A 12,860-nucleotide genomic window follows, 5' to 3' on the forward strand; every position below is an offset into this window, starting at 1 on the left:
CCCGCTCCTTCTCCCTTGGCACCGGGCCCGGCCCGGTCCGCAGGAGGGAGGCCTCCACCGCAGCCCGGCTCCCTGCCCTCAGTGCCGCGGGGCGGGGTGGAGCGGGGCCGGGCCGGGGCCACCTGTGTCCCGCAGAGGGGCGGGGCCCGAGCACCCGCCGGAGCGGACCGTTCCGGGCGACGGGGACGCGGGACAGGCCGGGGGGGGGGGGGGGTGGGGGGGGCACTGAGGGGAGGGGCAGGGGGGAGGGGGCAAAGGGAGGGGAAGGCGGCGGGGGGGGGGAGAGGGCTAGGGGCAGAGAGGAGAGGGAGGGGGCAGAGGGCAGAGAGGAGGGAACAGAAGGGAGGAGGCGGGGCAGGGAGGAGGGGGTATGGGGGGGCAGAGGGCAGAGGGCAGGGGCCAGAAGGAAGGGGCAGAGGGCAGAGGGGAAGGCCGGGCTTGGTGGTGACTCAGAGCCTGAAATAATGGGGCCCCCACGCCCAGCCCGGGCCCCGGGCGACCCCTCCCCCCGGCCCCCCTCCTCCCCACCTTCTCCCGCTCTCCGTCGGCCCCCGGCGTCGAGGGCCCGGGGGCGTCTCGGCCAGGCCCGACGCTGGCCCCGCTCACCTGTCCGGGTGGGGCCGGGGGCGTTCCGGTCCCTGTCGGTGACGTCATGTCACCCTCTCTCCCGGTGCCCCCCCGCCCCCGGCCCGCCGTCCCTTCCGGACCCCGCCCCCGCGGTCACCTCCGGCCCCTCCCAGGCGCGCTCCCGAGGCCATATATACAGGTGCGTCGCACCTGCGCCCGGCCGCAGGTGAACGTCCTGGTCTCGGCGGGGTGGCCGGGACAGGCTGCGGGAATCCCCGACCTCCGCGACCCCTCCGCTGGGTGGCCTCCGATCGATTCCCTCGCGACTCTGTCGCTCGGCCGGGTCCCTCCGGAGCCTCCGCGGAGGCCGGTCCCGGGATTACCCGGGGGACGGGGTCGCCCGAACCTGCGGGACCGCCCCTCCCCGCCCGGCAAGGAGCGGTGGGACCTGCGGGTGGAACCGTTCTTCCTCCGCCGCCGGTCACCCCGAACTCGTCGGCTCCGGAGCCGGGCCGGGCCGCTGGATTCGCCGTAGGGTCGCCTGCCTTTTTTTTCCTCTGGGCCCGAGTCGCCCCCCGGGCAGGGTTTCCCGTAGGTCGGCTAGGTGGTTGGTGTCGTTCGGCCGAGGGTCGTTGCGGGGGCAGATGGCGAATTCGGGGCTGCAGCTGCTGGGGTTCACCCTGGCCCTGGTGGGGTGGGTGGGCCTGTTCGCCAGCACGGTGATCCCCCAGTGGCAGGTGAGCTCGTACGCGGGGGACAACATCATCACGGCCCAGGCCATGTACAAGGGGCTGTGGATGGACTGCGCTTCCCAGAGCACGGGCGTCACCAGCTGCAAAGTCTACGACTCCATCCTGGCCCAACCAGGTGAGCCCGGCCCCCTGGGTCCCCCGGCCCCCTGGGTCCCCCGGCCCCTCCCGTCTAGGCTGTCGCGTCCTCCCCCCCCCCCCCCCGCGCTTAGTCCAGTGCTCCGAACTCAGGAAGTGGCCTGGATGGCTGGAGTGACCCGGGCCGGACGCCCGAGTCACCGCAGGTGGGCGGGAAATGGCGGGGAGAGGGCGCCGGAGACCCCCGGCCGCCTGGGGCCAGCGGGTACGGGAGGTCCGGCGTCGGGTTTCGGGAAGGGTGGGGCGGGGGCAGGAGGCCACTCAGTGGGAGGGGGAGAATGGATCGGGCGGGCGGTGGACGGACGATGGACGGACGATTGTCGGGCGGTGGACGGGCGGTGGACGGACGATGGACGGACGGTGGACGGACGATGGACGGACGAGGACTTCCGCCTTCTCCTTTCCCCGCCTTAGGCCTAGGCCTCGCCCCTCCGAGTCCTTTCCCCCTCACTTCCTCTCTCCCTCCCTTCCTCCTCCCCCTCACCCCTTTACCCATTGCCCCCCACCCCCTTTCCCAGTTCACCCCTTCTCTCCCCTCCTTCCTTCTCGCCCCCCACCTCTTTTCCCACTTCCCCATCCCTCCCTTCCTCCTCGACCCCCACCCCCTTTCCCAGTTCACCTCCTCTCCCCCCCCTTCCTTCTCGCCCCCCACCCCTTTCCCCACTCCCCCTGCTCTCCCTTCCTCCTCGCCCCCCCCGCCCCCCTCCCTTCCTCCTCGCCCCTCCCCCTCCTCCCGCCCTTTTCGGCCGGACAAAGGGAGGGGCTAGGCCCGGGGGTCGCGCCGGGATCCCTGAGGAAGGGGCGGGCTGGGACTGGAAGGCAGGGCGCCCGCGGGGCTGGAGGGCAGGGCTCCCGGTCCCCGGCCGCGGGGGAGTTTAATCTTATCGCACCGATTAACGGTAGAAAGAAGAGGCTGATAGAGGGGGACGGCAGGGGTCGTGGGGGCGCCCCGGGCCAGCAGGGAGACGGGGTGTGTGTTCGCGATGTGGTGTTGGGGGGGCGGGGGTCGCGGCCACACCGCCTGCTCGGGGCCGGCCGCCTGGCGGTTTCATCGAAACCGGGGCCTGGCCTGGCCTGGGGCGTTGTCCCGGGCACGAGGGAGGGGCCGGGACGGGAGGAGGAAGAGGAGGAAGAGAAAGGCCAGGGGGAGGGATCCGGTTACAGAGGGCCGGGTCTTCGGGTAACTCAGGACCCCCGGAAGGGGGCGTGAGGTGGTGTGTGTGGCCACTGTCCCCCTGGGGCCTAGATGGAAGCCCCCACCCCGGTAGGGAGAGACCAGGCCTCGACGCCCCCTGACCCCCAGCCTCCTGCTCCCCCAGCGGCCCTGCAGGCCACGAGGGCCCTGATGGTCGTGTCGCTGGTGCTGGGCTTCCTGGCCACATTGGTGTCCACCATGGGGATGAAGTGCACCCGCTGCGGCGGGGACGACAAGGTGAAGAAGGCCCGGATCGCCATGACGGGCGGCATCATCTTCCTGGTAGCCGGTCAGTCCCCGCCCCCTCCCCGTCACAGCCCATAGGCCTCACCGCCCACCCCTCAACCAGCCCCAAATGCCGGGCGCGGGATCCGGGACCAACCGCACTCCCTCACCCCAGAGGCCTGGTTCTGCCCGGGGCCCTCGGTGGATGGGTGGGCGGGAGGGTCCCGGAGGCGGTCTGAGCCTCACTCCCGCTCCGTCCACCCCCTTGCCAGGCCTCGCCGCCCTCACGGCCTGCTCCTGGTATGGTCACCAGATCGTCACTGACTTTTATAACCCGCTCATCCCTATGAACACCAAGTGAGTGGGGGGCCGGAGGGGGGCGGGGTACCCGGGTGGGGGCCGGGGGGAAGGGCTGCCTGAGTCCCGGGCGGACGGCGAGGGCCATGGGGGAAACCGGGCGGCCCCCTGACCCTCCCCTCTCTCTTCCCTCAGGTTCGAATTCGGGTCGGCCATTTTCATCGGCTGGGCCGGTTCGGCCCTGGTGCTGCTGGGCGGGGGGCTCCTGGCCTGCTCCTGCCCCGGCAGCGAGGGGAAGGGGGCGTACCGGGCCCCCCGCTCCTACCCCGCTACTACCTCGGGCAAGGAGTACGTCTGAAGCGGGAGGGGGCCGCGTCCCCATCCCGTCCCGCTCGGCCTACTCGGCGAGCTGTCAAAGAGTCCAGGGAAGGGGCGGGGAGCGGGGGCAAAGACGCCTTTACATCTGAGCCACTGGTTGGGGGGGGAGGGGGAGGAAGGGGGGGGAGAGAAGATGCTAAGACACCCCCCCCCCGCTGGATGGACAGACTCCCGGGTGGAGGGGGAAGGGTAGGGGGAGGTGGAGAAAAAAGGGGATGGGGGGGTTCTAGCGTGTGCCTTTTTGTACAGAAATAAAACTTTTTTTTTGCTGTTTTGGAAAGGACAATCTACCACAGAATGTCCCAGTCTCCCCCCGTGTGACGATCCAATCCCTTTCTGCAAAAATAGGTTTTATTTAAGAGAATCCATCCCCGGGGCCCCATTTGGTCCCTTGCCCTGGGCCAGATGGGACCTCACCCACCCCCCCGCGCCTACCCCCTCCAGGCCCTTTTACACGTCCAGGTCATCATCCGGATCATCTTGGTCCAGGTCATCGTCCGAGTCCAGCTCGTAGAAGATGCGAGCGGGGGAGGGATGGAGCAGGGAGCGCTGCCTGGCGGGGGGCGGGGAGTGTGCAACAGAGGTGAGACGTGAGGATACAGTGGACCTTCCTCCCCACTCCTCCCAAACAGCTCTTTCCTGGTCACCCACCAGGCCAAGCCCATTTCTGCCCACTCCCCTCTACCATGGGCTGTCCGCCACCCCCCCCCCCCCCAATTCTGTAGAGATAGAAACTCAGATAAGAGCGAGAGAGCCCGGCCGGATTCTGTCTTCCTCCAGACAGGAGACAATGACTAACTCTTCCAGGCCCGGGGTGGGGGCAGAGATCTCTGGCCACTCTCCTGCCCCTCCCTCCTGGCCATCCCGGGGTTTTATAACCCTAACCAGATCACCGACGCAGGAGTGCTTTTGTTTAAGCCGGAGCCATGAGTCCTTTTGCCTGATTTCCAGGGCGGAGGAGAGGACCAGCCACTCCCCAGATACGTGCGCCCAGAGAGGACTTTGGGCCCTATAACCCGAGCGGAAGTTTAATTAGTAATACTGTCCTTGCCCAGTGGCCGGGGGGCTGACACTAAGCCGGCCGAGGCACCAACCACCCCCTCCAGTTCCTGCCTCTCCCCTCCCTCCTACCCACTCGCCTGCCCCTTGGGGACCCCAGGGTCCCGCCCCTCCTCTGTCTTACTTCTCAGAGCTGAACTGGTAGGGCAGGGTCAGGGCTGCCCGGGCCTCTTTCTCCTCCTCGGACAGGTGAAGGTTAAAGGTCAAGTCCGCCATGGGATCCACCTGGCAAACGGTCGGGAGATGATCGCCGCCCCCTACCTGGGACCCCGCCGCCTTGGCCCACGGCCCCAGCTGCCCTTTGACCCCACCTACCGTGGAAGGCGGGGGGTGGGGGGCGGCCGGGGGTCCCTGGGAAGGCAGGTCCTGTGTCCGTAGGCTGAGATCCGGAAGCACGGAGAGTAAGTACGTCTGGGGACCAGGGGAGAGGGGTGGAGTCTTGGCCCCCAGGCCCGGGCCCGCCGCCCACCCTCACCCCTCCCGCCCGGCAACCTCCCGCTGACCTGCTCGGTCACCCGGCCCCCGGGCCGGCGGTGCCGTATCTGGGCTGTGGCCTGGGGGCCGGTCCCCCCCAGCGTCACCTCTGCCACGGCCAGGTGGGCCAGGGAGCCCAGCGGCCCGTCCGCGTGCAGCTCCTGGTGAAGCAGCCCCAAGACCCGGGGGCGTCGCGAACCTGCCGAGGGAGAGGGGGACAGACCCATCGATCGGGCTGTGACGGCAGCAGGGGTGGGGGAAGAAAGGGATCCAGACCGGGGACTACTGAAGAAGCGTCTACTACATGCAGAGTCCTGCGTCAATCACCTAGTGACGCCCGGGGCTTGGCAATCCCATCCCTGTTTTACAGAGGGAGATACTGAGGCCCAGTGGCAGAGGTGAGTTGGGAAGCCAGGCCTGGTGCCTCCCGACCCTCCGGCCTCCTTCCGCTGGGCCAGAGAGCCGAGGGAAGGACAGTCAGTCAGTCGATGGTATTTACTGAGCACTTACTGTGTGCAGAGCACTGGACTGAGCGCTTGGGAGAGGACAACAGAACGGATGCATTCCCTGCCCACAGAAGGCTTACAGTCTGGAGGGGATGATGAGATTGGGGTGCAGGAAGAAGACAGAGGACGGAGGCCCAGAAGGCTGGGGCCGATTGAGACCCACGTCTGGAGACGTGACTCGGCGGGCGCTGGGGACAGGTAAGGGGAGGCGGTGCTGGAAGCTGGAAAAGGGAGAAGCAGAGGTACGAGAGAAGCAGTGGGCAGAGTGGGAGAGAAAGCACCCTGCTCCACGAGGTCACAGGTGAAGGCACAGAATGCACTGCGGCTCGACAGCTTGGCAACTGACAAGTTGGGGACAACTGGGGACACTCCCGGGGCCGTTCTGGAGAGGGGATGGGGGCTGCCTGGCAAATTCCTGAAAGGGAAGGTCTCGGGGAGGAGAGGAGGGGTGGGATTGGAGGGGAGGGCTCACCGGTGCTGGGGTCCCCGAAGGTCAGGGTCCTCAGGGCCTGGCAGAGGGCAGGGCAGGGGGTGCGGAGCAGCAGCCAGCTGAGCGAGTCCACGGCCATGGTGAGGGAGGCCGACCCTGACGGGCGCAGCAGTGCCAGGGCCTCCAGTGGGCGACCGGGCCCCGTCCAGGCCCAGGGGTCCCCGAAGACGTCATGGTACACCAGCCTGCGGGGGGGAGGGAGGAATGGTCAGGTTCCCTCAGGCAACCATTCAGTGCAGTTTATTGAGTGTTTAATTATAATAATTACAATATTAGTTAAGCGCTTACTGTGTGCCAGCCACCGTACTAAGGGTTGGAGTGGATACAAGCAAAGTGGATGGACACAGTCCTTCTCCCACAGCTTCCATCCCCATTTTACAGATGAGGTAACCAAGGCCCAGAAAAGTGAAGTGACTTGCCCAAGGTCACGAAGCAAGACAAGTGGTGGAGCCGGGATGCGAACCCAGGTCCTTCCGACTCCTAGGCCCGGGCTCTATTCACTAGGCCACGCTGCTCTCTAGCTTCTCCAGTCGTTCATTCGATCCTATTTATGGGGCACTTACTGTGTGCAGAGCACTGTACTGAGCGCTTGGGAGACTCCAATACGACAATAAACAGACTCAGTCCCTGCCCACAGAGGAAACCATCTGTGGGAGAGTCACAGTGGCTGTTCCACAGTCACGCCCCTTGGGGTGGGGGGAATCCCACCCCCACCCTCTTCAAATTGGAGGGGCTGTGTCCGTCTGTCTGTCTGTTGTCTCGATGCCGGGATACGACAGCATCCAGTAGCAATAGTACGAACAACAGCATGGGTAATGGTATTTATTGAAGGATCCCGCTCGAAGCAACGGCAGTGTACTACACGGAGCGGAGGAAAAGAATCCGTGTGCGACAGGGACTGTATCCAACTCGATTAGCTCGGGTCCACACCAGCGCTTAGAACAGTGATGAAGTGGTTGGAGCACGGATCCGGGAGTCAGAAGGTCATGGGTCCTAATCCCGGCTCTGTCACTTGTCTGCTATGAGGCCTTGGGCAAATCACTTCATTTCTGTGCCGCAGTTACCTCATCTGTCAAATGGGGACGGAGACTGTGAGGGCCCCCCCCCTTGGGACAGGGACTGTGTCCAACTCGATTTGCTTATATCCAATCCAGCGCTTAGTACAGCGCCAGGCCCAGAGTAAGCGCTTAACAAATACCCACTGGCTCAATGGAAAGAGGCTGGGCTTGGGAGTCAGAGGTCATAGGTTCTAATCCCGGCTCCACCACTTGTCAGCTGTGTGACTTGGGGCAAGTCACTTCACTTCCCTGGGCCTGAGTTCCCTCATCTGTAAAATGGGGATTAAGACTGCCCCACTTGGGACAACCTGATTACCTTGTATCCCTCACAGCACTTGCTTAGAGCAATGCTTGGCACATAGTAAGCGCTTACCAAATACCATCATCATCATTATTGTAGTTTCCCAAGCGCTTAGTATGGTGCTCTGCACACAGCAAGCGCTCAATAAATATGACTGATCGATTACAACAAGCACCCTCTGGTCTGTAGCATGGACCCGTTCTGTTCCCTAGCGTCTGATCGTTCCCTTTCACTCTCAATGGCTGGAACCTACGCTCCTACTCTCACTTGCCCCTATTGTGAGTTTAGCAATTTGTGACTGCTCGTCTCTTTCCTGCAACCTTAGACTGTAAGCTGCACGAAGGCTGGGTCTTGGTGTCTGGCGGCTAGTGGACAGTTCCAGGATCCTGACGCAGGGCTGTGCACCCAAGGGGAGCTTTTAAATGATGATGATGAAGAGGAGGAGGAAAGATGGGGGGCCAAGGCCTGGGAGGAGGCAGGAAGATCCCCAGGATAATAAGTGAAATCCCACCTCCTCCAAGAGGCCTTCCCTGACTAGCCCATTTCACCACCCTTTACTTTCACTTCTATGTCATCTGTGCACTTTAGTCTGTACTCTTAAACTCTTGGATACTTGCCCCACCCCAGCCCCATAGCTCATAAAACCGTATCTTTTTTTTTTATGGTATTTGTTAAGCGCATACTCTAGGTCAAACACTGTTTTAAGCCCTGGAATAAGGACTCGTTGATTAGGTCTGACACAGTCCCTGTCCTACACAGGGCTCACAGTCTAAGTAGGAGGGAGAACGGGTTTTTGATCCCTATTGGACAGTTGAGGAAACTGAGGCCCAGAGAAGTGAAGCAACTTGCCCAGGGTCACACTGCCAGCAGTTGGCAGAGTTGGGATTAGAACCCAGGGCCTCTGACTCCCAGGCCCGTGCTCTTTTCACTAAGCCACACTGCTTCTCTATCCTTATGGCCTTATAGTAGGCCATTTCCCCTATCTCTAATTTTACGTTTGTTTTCCTTCACTAGATTATTCCCTCCTTGAGAGCAGGGATCCCGTCTACCAACTCTATGGTACTGCAGGCTTAGTACAGTGCTCTGCCACAGTAAGTGCTCAATCAATGCCATCGATTGATCTGATCAATCGTATTTGTTAAGCACTTACTAGGTGCCAAGCACTGTACTTACTAAGTAAGTAGGTAACCAGATAATCAGAGGGGACAAAGTGGCTGGTCCCACCACACAAAGGGGGAGAGGGGACGAGTGAAAGATGTAAAAGGAGCCCCCCAAATTCCCCCGCGTTCCCCCAACACTCACCGGCTGTTAGTCTCGGGGTCCAATCCATCCCGGAATTCTTCCTCGCTCACTTCGCAGCCCAAGACCTGAACCTGCTCCCCCCTAGAGCCAAAATGCAAAATGTTCTGGAAGCAGGAAGGGGGGATCGCCTACTGTACGTCAATCAATCAATCGTATTCATTGAGTGCTTACTGTGTGCTGGGCCTTGTACTTAAAGCCTGGGAGACTACAATATAACAAACACATTCCCTGCCCACAGAGCTTCCAGTCTAGCAGGGAAGACAGAGAGTAATATAAATAAATAAATGACAGATGTGGACAGAAGTGTTGAGAGGCCGGGACGGGGCGGGGGGGCAGTGAATAAAGGGAGTGGGGGAAGAGGAAAGGATGGCTTAGTCAGGGAAGGCCTCCTGGAGGAGATGGCCTTGAATAAGGCTTTGAAGGAGGGGAGAGTCACTGTCTGTCAGATATGAAGAGGGAGGACTTCCAGGATACAGGCAGGTGATTCACATCCCCTTGGCTCCCCTGGATATCGCCAGCTCTTGGAGGCAGGGAATGAGACCTTAACAAGTCTTTTGTGTATCTGAACGCCTAGCGCTGAACCGCAGACTGCATTTACGGCAAAGGATGGGGAAGGGGAATGGGGTGTGGGGGGGGAAGCTGAGAGGGGGTGAACTGGAGTTTGTGTTTGTGTGTGTGTATGGAGGGTCCCCGTTGTTCCTGAGACTCTCACTTGTGGGCAGCCTCCCGGATCAGCGCCTTCAGCAAGCTGCGCCCTTCCCACTCCAAGGAATCTGTTGGGAGAGACACCCGCGGGAAAAGTTTAGGAGCCATTCCCGTCAGCTACCCTGCACTCGGGGCAATGTGCCCCATTTGTTCATTCTTGCTTTCCTTTTGCGGTTAACAGTTGTACCCTTGTCACGTCTCCAAGGGGCCCTCCTTGCTTCCACTGAATAGGGCAGAACGTTTCCCACACCTGCACGGCCCAACGTCTCCAATCTGTGGGCTGGGCCAGGACACAATCTCCGTATATGAGGACTATGTGGCTTAGTGGAAAGAGCCCGGGCTTGGGAGTCTTTCATTCACTCATTCATTAGTATTTATTGAGCGCTTACTATGTGCAGAGCACTGTACCCTTAGTACGCTTGGAATGTACAAATCGGTAACAGATAGAGACAGTCCCTGCCCTTTGATGGGCTTACAGTCTAATCGGGGGAGACAGATAGATCAGAGGTCGTGGGTTCTAGTCCCGGCTCTGCCACTAATCAGCTGTGTGACTTGGGGCAAGTCACTTCACTTCTCTGGGCCTCCAGTTCCCTCATCTCTAAAATGGGGATTAAGACTGTGAGCCCTGCGTGGGACAACCTCATTACCTTGTTTCTCCCCCAGCGTTTAGAACGGTGCTTGGCACATAGTAAGAAATTCATTCATTCAATCGTATTTATTGAGGGCTTACAATGTGCAGAGTACTGTACTAAGCGCTTAGAATGTACAACAATACCATCATCATTATTATTATTATTATTCTTGTCCCCCACTGGAAACCGGCTCTCTGTGCCCCTCCAGACTGTAAGGTCTATGTTGGTGGGCCGGTGGGGACAGACAATGCGCTTCGCAGCGGATTCAATTGATTCACTCACTGAGCGATTACCGTGTGCAGAGCACTGGACTAAGCGCTTGGAGAGGACTCTACAACAATAAGCAGACGCATCCCCTGCCCGCAACGAGCTGACAGTCTAGAGCGGATGCCTGGGGGCGGGGGGGGGGGGGGGGGAACCCCGCTCCCCCTATCGGGCCCCGCCCCTCGCGCACAGACCCCGCCCCTCGCTCCCAAGCGCGCCTCGCGCACAGGCCCCACCTCGCGCGCAGTCTCCCCTCGCGCGCAGGCCCCGCCCCCTCGCTCCCCAACGCGCCTCGCGCACAGGCCCCGCCCCCTCGCTCCCCAACGCGCCTCGCGCACAGGCCCCGCCCCGCGCTCAGCCCCCGCCCTCCCCAACGCGCCTCGCGCACGGACCCCGCCCCCTCGTGCAAAGGCCCCGCCTCGCGCGCAGCCCCGCCCCTCGCGCACGGACCCCGCCCCCTCGCGCGCAGGCCCCGCCCCCTCGCCCCAAGCGCGCCTCGCGCACAGACCCCGCCCCCTCGTTTCCAGGCCCCGCCTCGCGCGCAGGCCCCGCCCCCTCGCTCCCAGGCGCCTCGCGCAAAGACCCCCGCCCCTCGCCCCCAAGTCCCGCCCCCTGGCACCCAAGCGCGCCTCGCGCACAGATCCCGCCCCTCGCGCAGCCCCCCTCGCGCCCAGGTCCCGCCCCCTCGCCCCAAGCGCCTCGCGCCCAGGCCCCGCCCCCCCCCGGGCCGGGTGAGACTCCGTCAGGCTCCGCCCAGCGCGCTGGCGGCCCTGACCTACCTCGCAGCAGCACGAGGCCGCCTCCGACCGCCAGACTCTCCATCTTCCTCCTCCTCCCGCCGCCGCCGCCGCCGCTCCGGCCGGGCCCTCCAGCGGGGACGCGCGGAGATGACGTCACGGCCGCCGCGCTGGGAAACTCGTGGCCCCGCGCCCCTCCCGCTCCGCTTTGTGACGTCACGCCCCGGCCGGTCGAACGGCCGGAATCCCCCATCCCCCGCGCCCCCGGCTCGGGTGCCCCTGCCGCTGCCTGCTTGGAACTTTTTGCCGACTGGACTTGGGGAACGGGGGCGGTGTGGAAAAAGTGGCCAATCGGTAGTATTTATAATCATGGTAATCATAATGATAATGATGGTATTTGGGAAGCGCTTACTATGTGCCAAGCACCGTGCTCAGCACTGAGGTAGATCCAGGGTCATCAGGTTGTCCCCCGTGGGGCTCACAGTCTTCAGCCCCATTTTACAGAGGTCACTGAGGCCCAGACAAGTTAAATTCATTCAATAGTATTTATTGAGCGATTACTATGTGCAGAGCACTGGACTAAACGCTTGGAATGGACAATTCGGCACCAGATCGAGACCATCCCTGCCCAATGACGGGCTCCCAGTCTAAACGGGGGAGACAGGCGGCGGAGCAAAACAGAACAAAGCAAAATGACTTGCCCAAAGTCACCCAGCTGAGAAGTGGCCCGGGATTAGAACCCACGATTTACCGAGCGCTTACTACGCACCGAGCACTGGGCTAAGCGCTTGGGGGAGGACGATACGGCAGAGTTAGCGGACGCGTTCCCCGTCTATAACGAACTTAAAGGACCAATTCAATTCAGTCGTGTTTATTGAGGGCTTATCGTGTGCAGAGCCCCGTCCTAGGCGTTTGGAAAGTACAATTCGGCAACAAAGAGAAACAGTCCCTGCCCACACAGGGCTCACAGTTAAGAAGGGGAGAGATAGACATCAAAGCAAGTAAACAGGCATCAATATAAATAATAGAAATGTACATATATACTCAAGGGATGTGGGGCGGGGAGGGAGGGTAGAGCAAAGAGCGAGTCGGGGCGATGGGGAGGGGGAGCTGAGGAGAAGGGGGGGCTTAGTCTGAGACCTTAAGGGAAAGGAATTGGAGCTCGAAACCGTGGGAAATGGGGAGTCCTTCTTCTACCTTCAAGGTGGTGGGAGTGGAAGCCCACAGCCTTAACCCAGAACCAATGATAATAATAATGAGGACCATCCCCCTGGCCTCGTTTAAAACTTTGACCTTTAACCCGCCGCAACCCTCCCCCCCCCCCACTTTTTAGGCTTCAAATGGAGATTATATGTCAGCGTGGGGTCGCAGGGGATCTCGAGGGGCGAAGAAAGGAATAACAATAAAGATACTGGTGGTATTTGTTAAACGCTTACTTCCCGCCGGGCACTGTTCTAAGCGCTGAGGTAGATCCGAGATAATCGGGGTGGACACGGTTCAGGTAAGACTACTAGGGGCGGCTGGGCTTCGACCTGGTCACCGCCGGCGAGCCGTTCCGTTCCCGGTAACCGACCGATCCTCGGCCTGAGGCGGAGCCTCCCTCCTGTCCTGTCCCGCCCCGCCCCGCCCCGCCCCGCCCCCGGCCCGCTTTCTGCGCCTGCGCAGGCCGCCCGCTCCCTCCCGTCGCTCGCCCTGGAGGGGAGAGGATGTGGCGCTCCACAGACCGGAAGTGAGGCCTTCCAAAACCGGAAGGGGCGGGAACGGGAGGGGGTCCGGGAAAAGG

General features: G+C 62.1%; 2 protein-coding genes across 2 annotated transcripts; one reads left to right on the forward strand and one right to left on the reverse strand.

Moving 5' to 3' along the window:
- The first annotated feature begins 777 nt into the window (after nt 1-777).
- Nucleotides 778-3,650, forward strand: CLDN7 (claudin 7). The gene is made up of 4 exons (XM_029055403.2): nt 778-1,434; nt 2,774-2,938; nt 3,147-3,231; nt 3,367-3,650. The coding sequence occupies exons 1-4, from the start codon at nt 1,212-1,214 to the stop codon at nt 3,527-3,529; spliced, it is 636 nt and encodes a 211-aa protein (XP_028911236.1). The 5' UTR covers nt 778-1,211; the 3' UTR covers nt 3,530-3,650.
- A 270-nt stretch (nt 3,651-3,920) lies between these two features.
- ELP5 (elongator acetyltransferase complex subunit 5) lies at nt 3,921-11,330 on the reverse strand. The gene is made up of 8 exons (XM_039910886.1): nt 11,120-11,330; nt 9,452-9,512; nt 8,740-8,820; nt 6,061-6,263; nt 5,112-5,281; nt 4,924-5,019; nt 4,733-4,833; nt 3,921-4,102 (listed from the first exon to the last, which is right to left on the reverse strand). The coding sequence occupies exons 1-8, from the start codon at nt 11,328-11,330 to the stop codon at nt 4,000-4,002; spliced, it is 1,026 nt and encodes a 341-aa protein (XP_039766820.1). The 3' UTR covers nt 3,921-3,999.
- Nucleotides 11,331-12,860: the final 1,530 nt, after the last annotated feature.

Source organism: Ornithorhynchus anatinus, chromosome X5, assembly GCF_004115215.2.
Source record: "Ornithorhynchus anatinus isolate Pmale09 chromosome X5, mOrnAna1.pri.v4, whole genome shotgun sequence".
In the NCBI taxonomy this organism is placed as follows: domain Eukaryota; kingdom Metazoa; phylum Chordata; class Mammalia; order Monotremata; family Ornithorhynchidae; genus Ornithorhynchus; species Ornithorhynchus anatinus.

Excerpts from the sequence above, each read along its gene's own strand:
- CLDN7 (XM_029055403.2), top strand. The coding sequence starts at position 1,212 with ATGGCGAATTCGGGGCTGCAGCTGCTGGGGTTCACCCTGGCCCTGGTG. Across the intron at positions 1,435-2,773 it reads CTCCATCCTGGCCCAACCAG|CGGCCCTGCAGGCCACGAGG; the intron begins GTGAGCCCGGCC and ends CTGCTCCCCCAG. Across the intron at positions 2,939-3,146 it reads CATCATCTTCCTGGTAGCCG|GCCTCGCCGCCCTCACGGCC; the intron begins GTCAGTCCCCGC and ends CCCCCTTGCCAG.
- ELP5 (XM_039910886.1), bottom strand. The coding sequence starts at position 11,330 with ATGGGGGATTCCGGCCGTTCGACCGGCCGGGGCGTGACGTCACAAAGC. Across the intron at positions 6,264-8,739 it reads GACCCCGAGACTAACAGCCG|GCTGGTGTACCATGACGTCT; the intron begins GTGAGTGTTGGG and ends TCCCCCCCGCAG. Across the intron at positions 4,103-4,732 it reads TACCAGTTCAGCTCTGAGAA|GCAGCGCTCCCTGCTCCATC; the intron begins GTAAGACAGAGG and ends GCCCCCCGCCAG.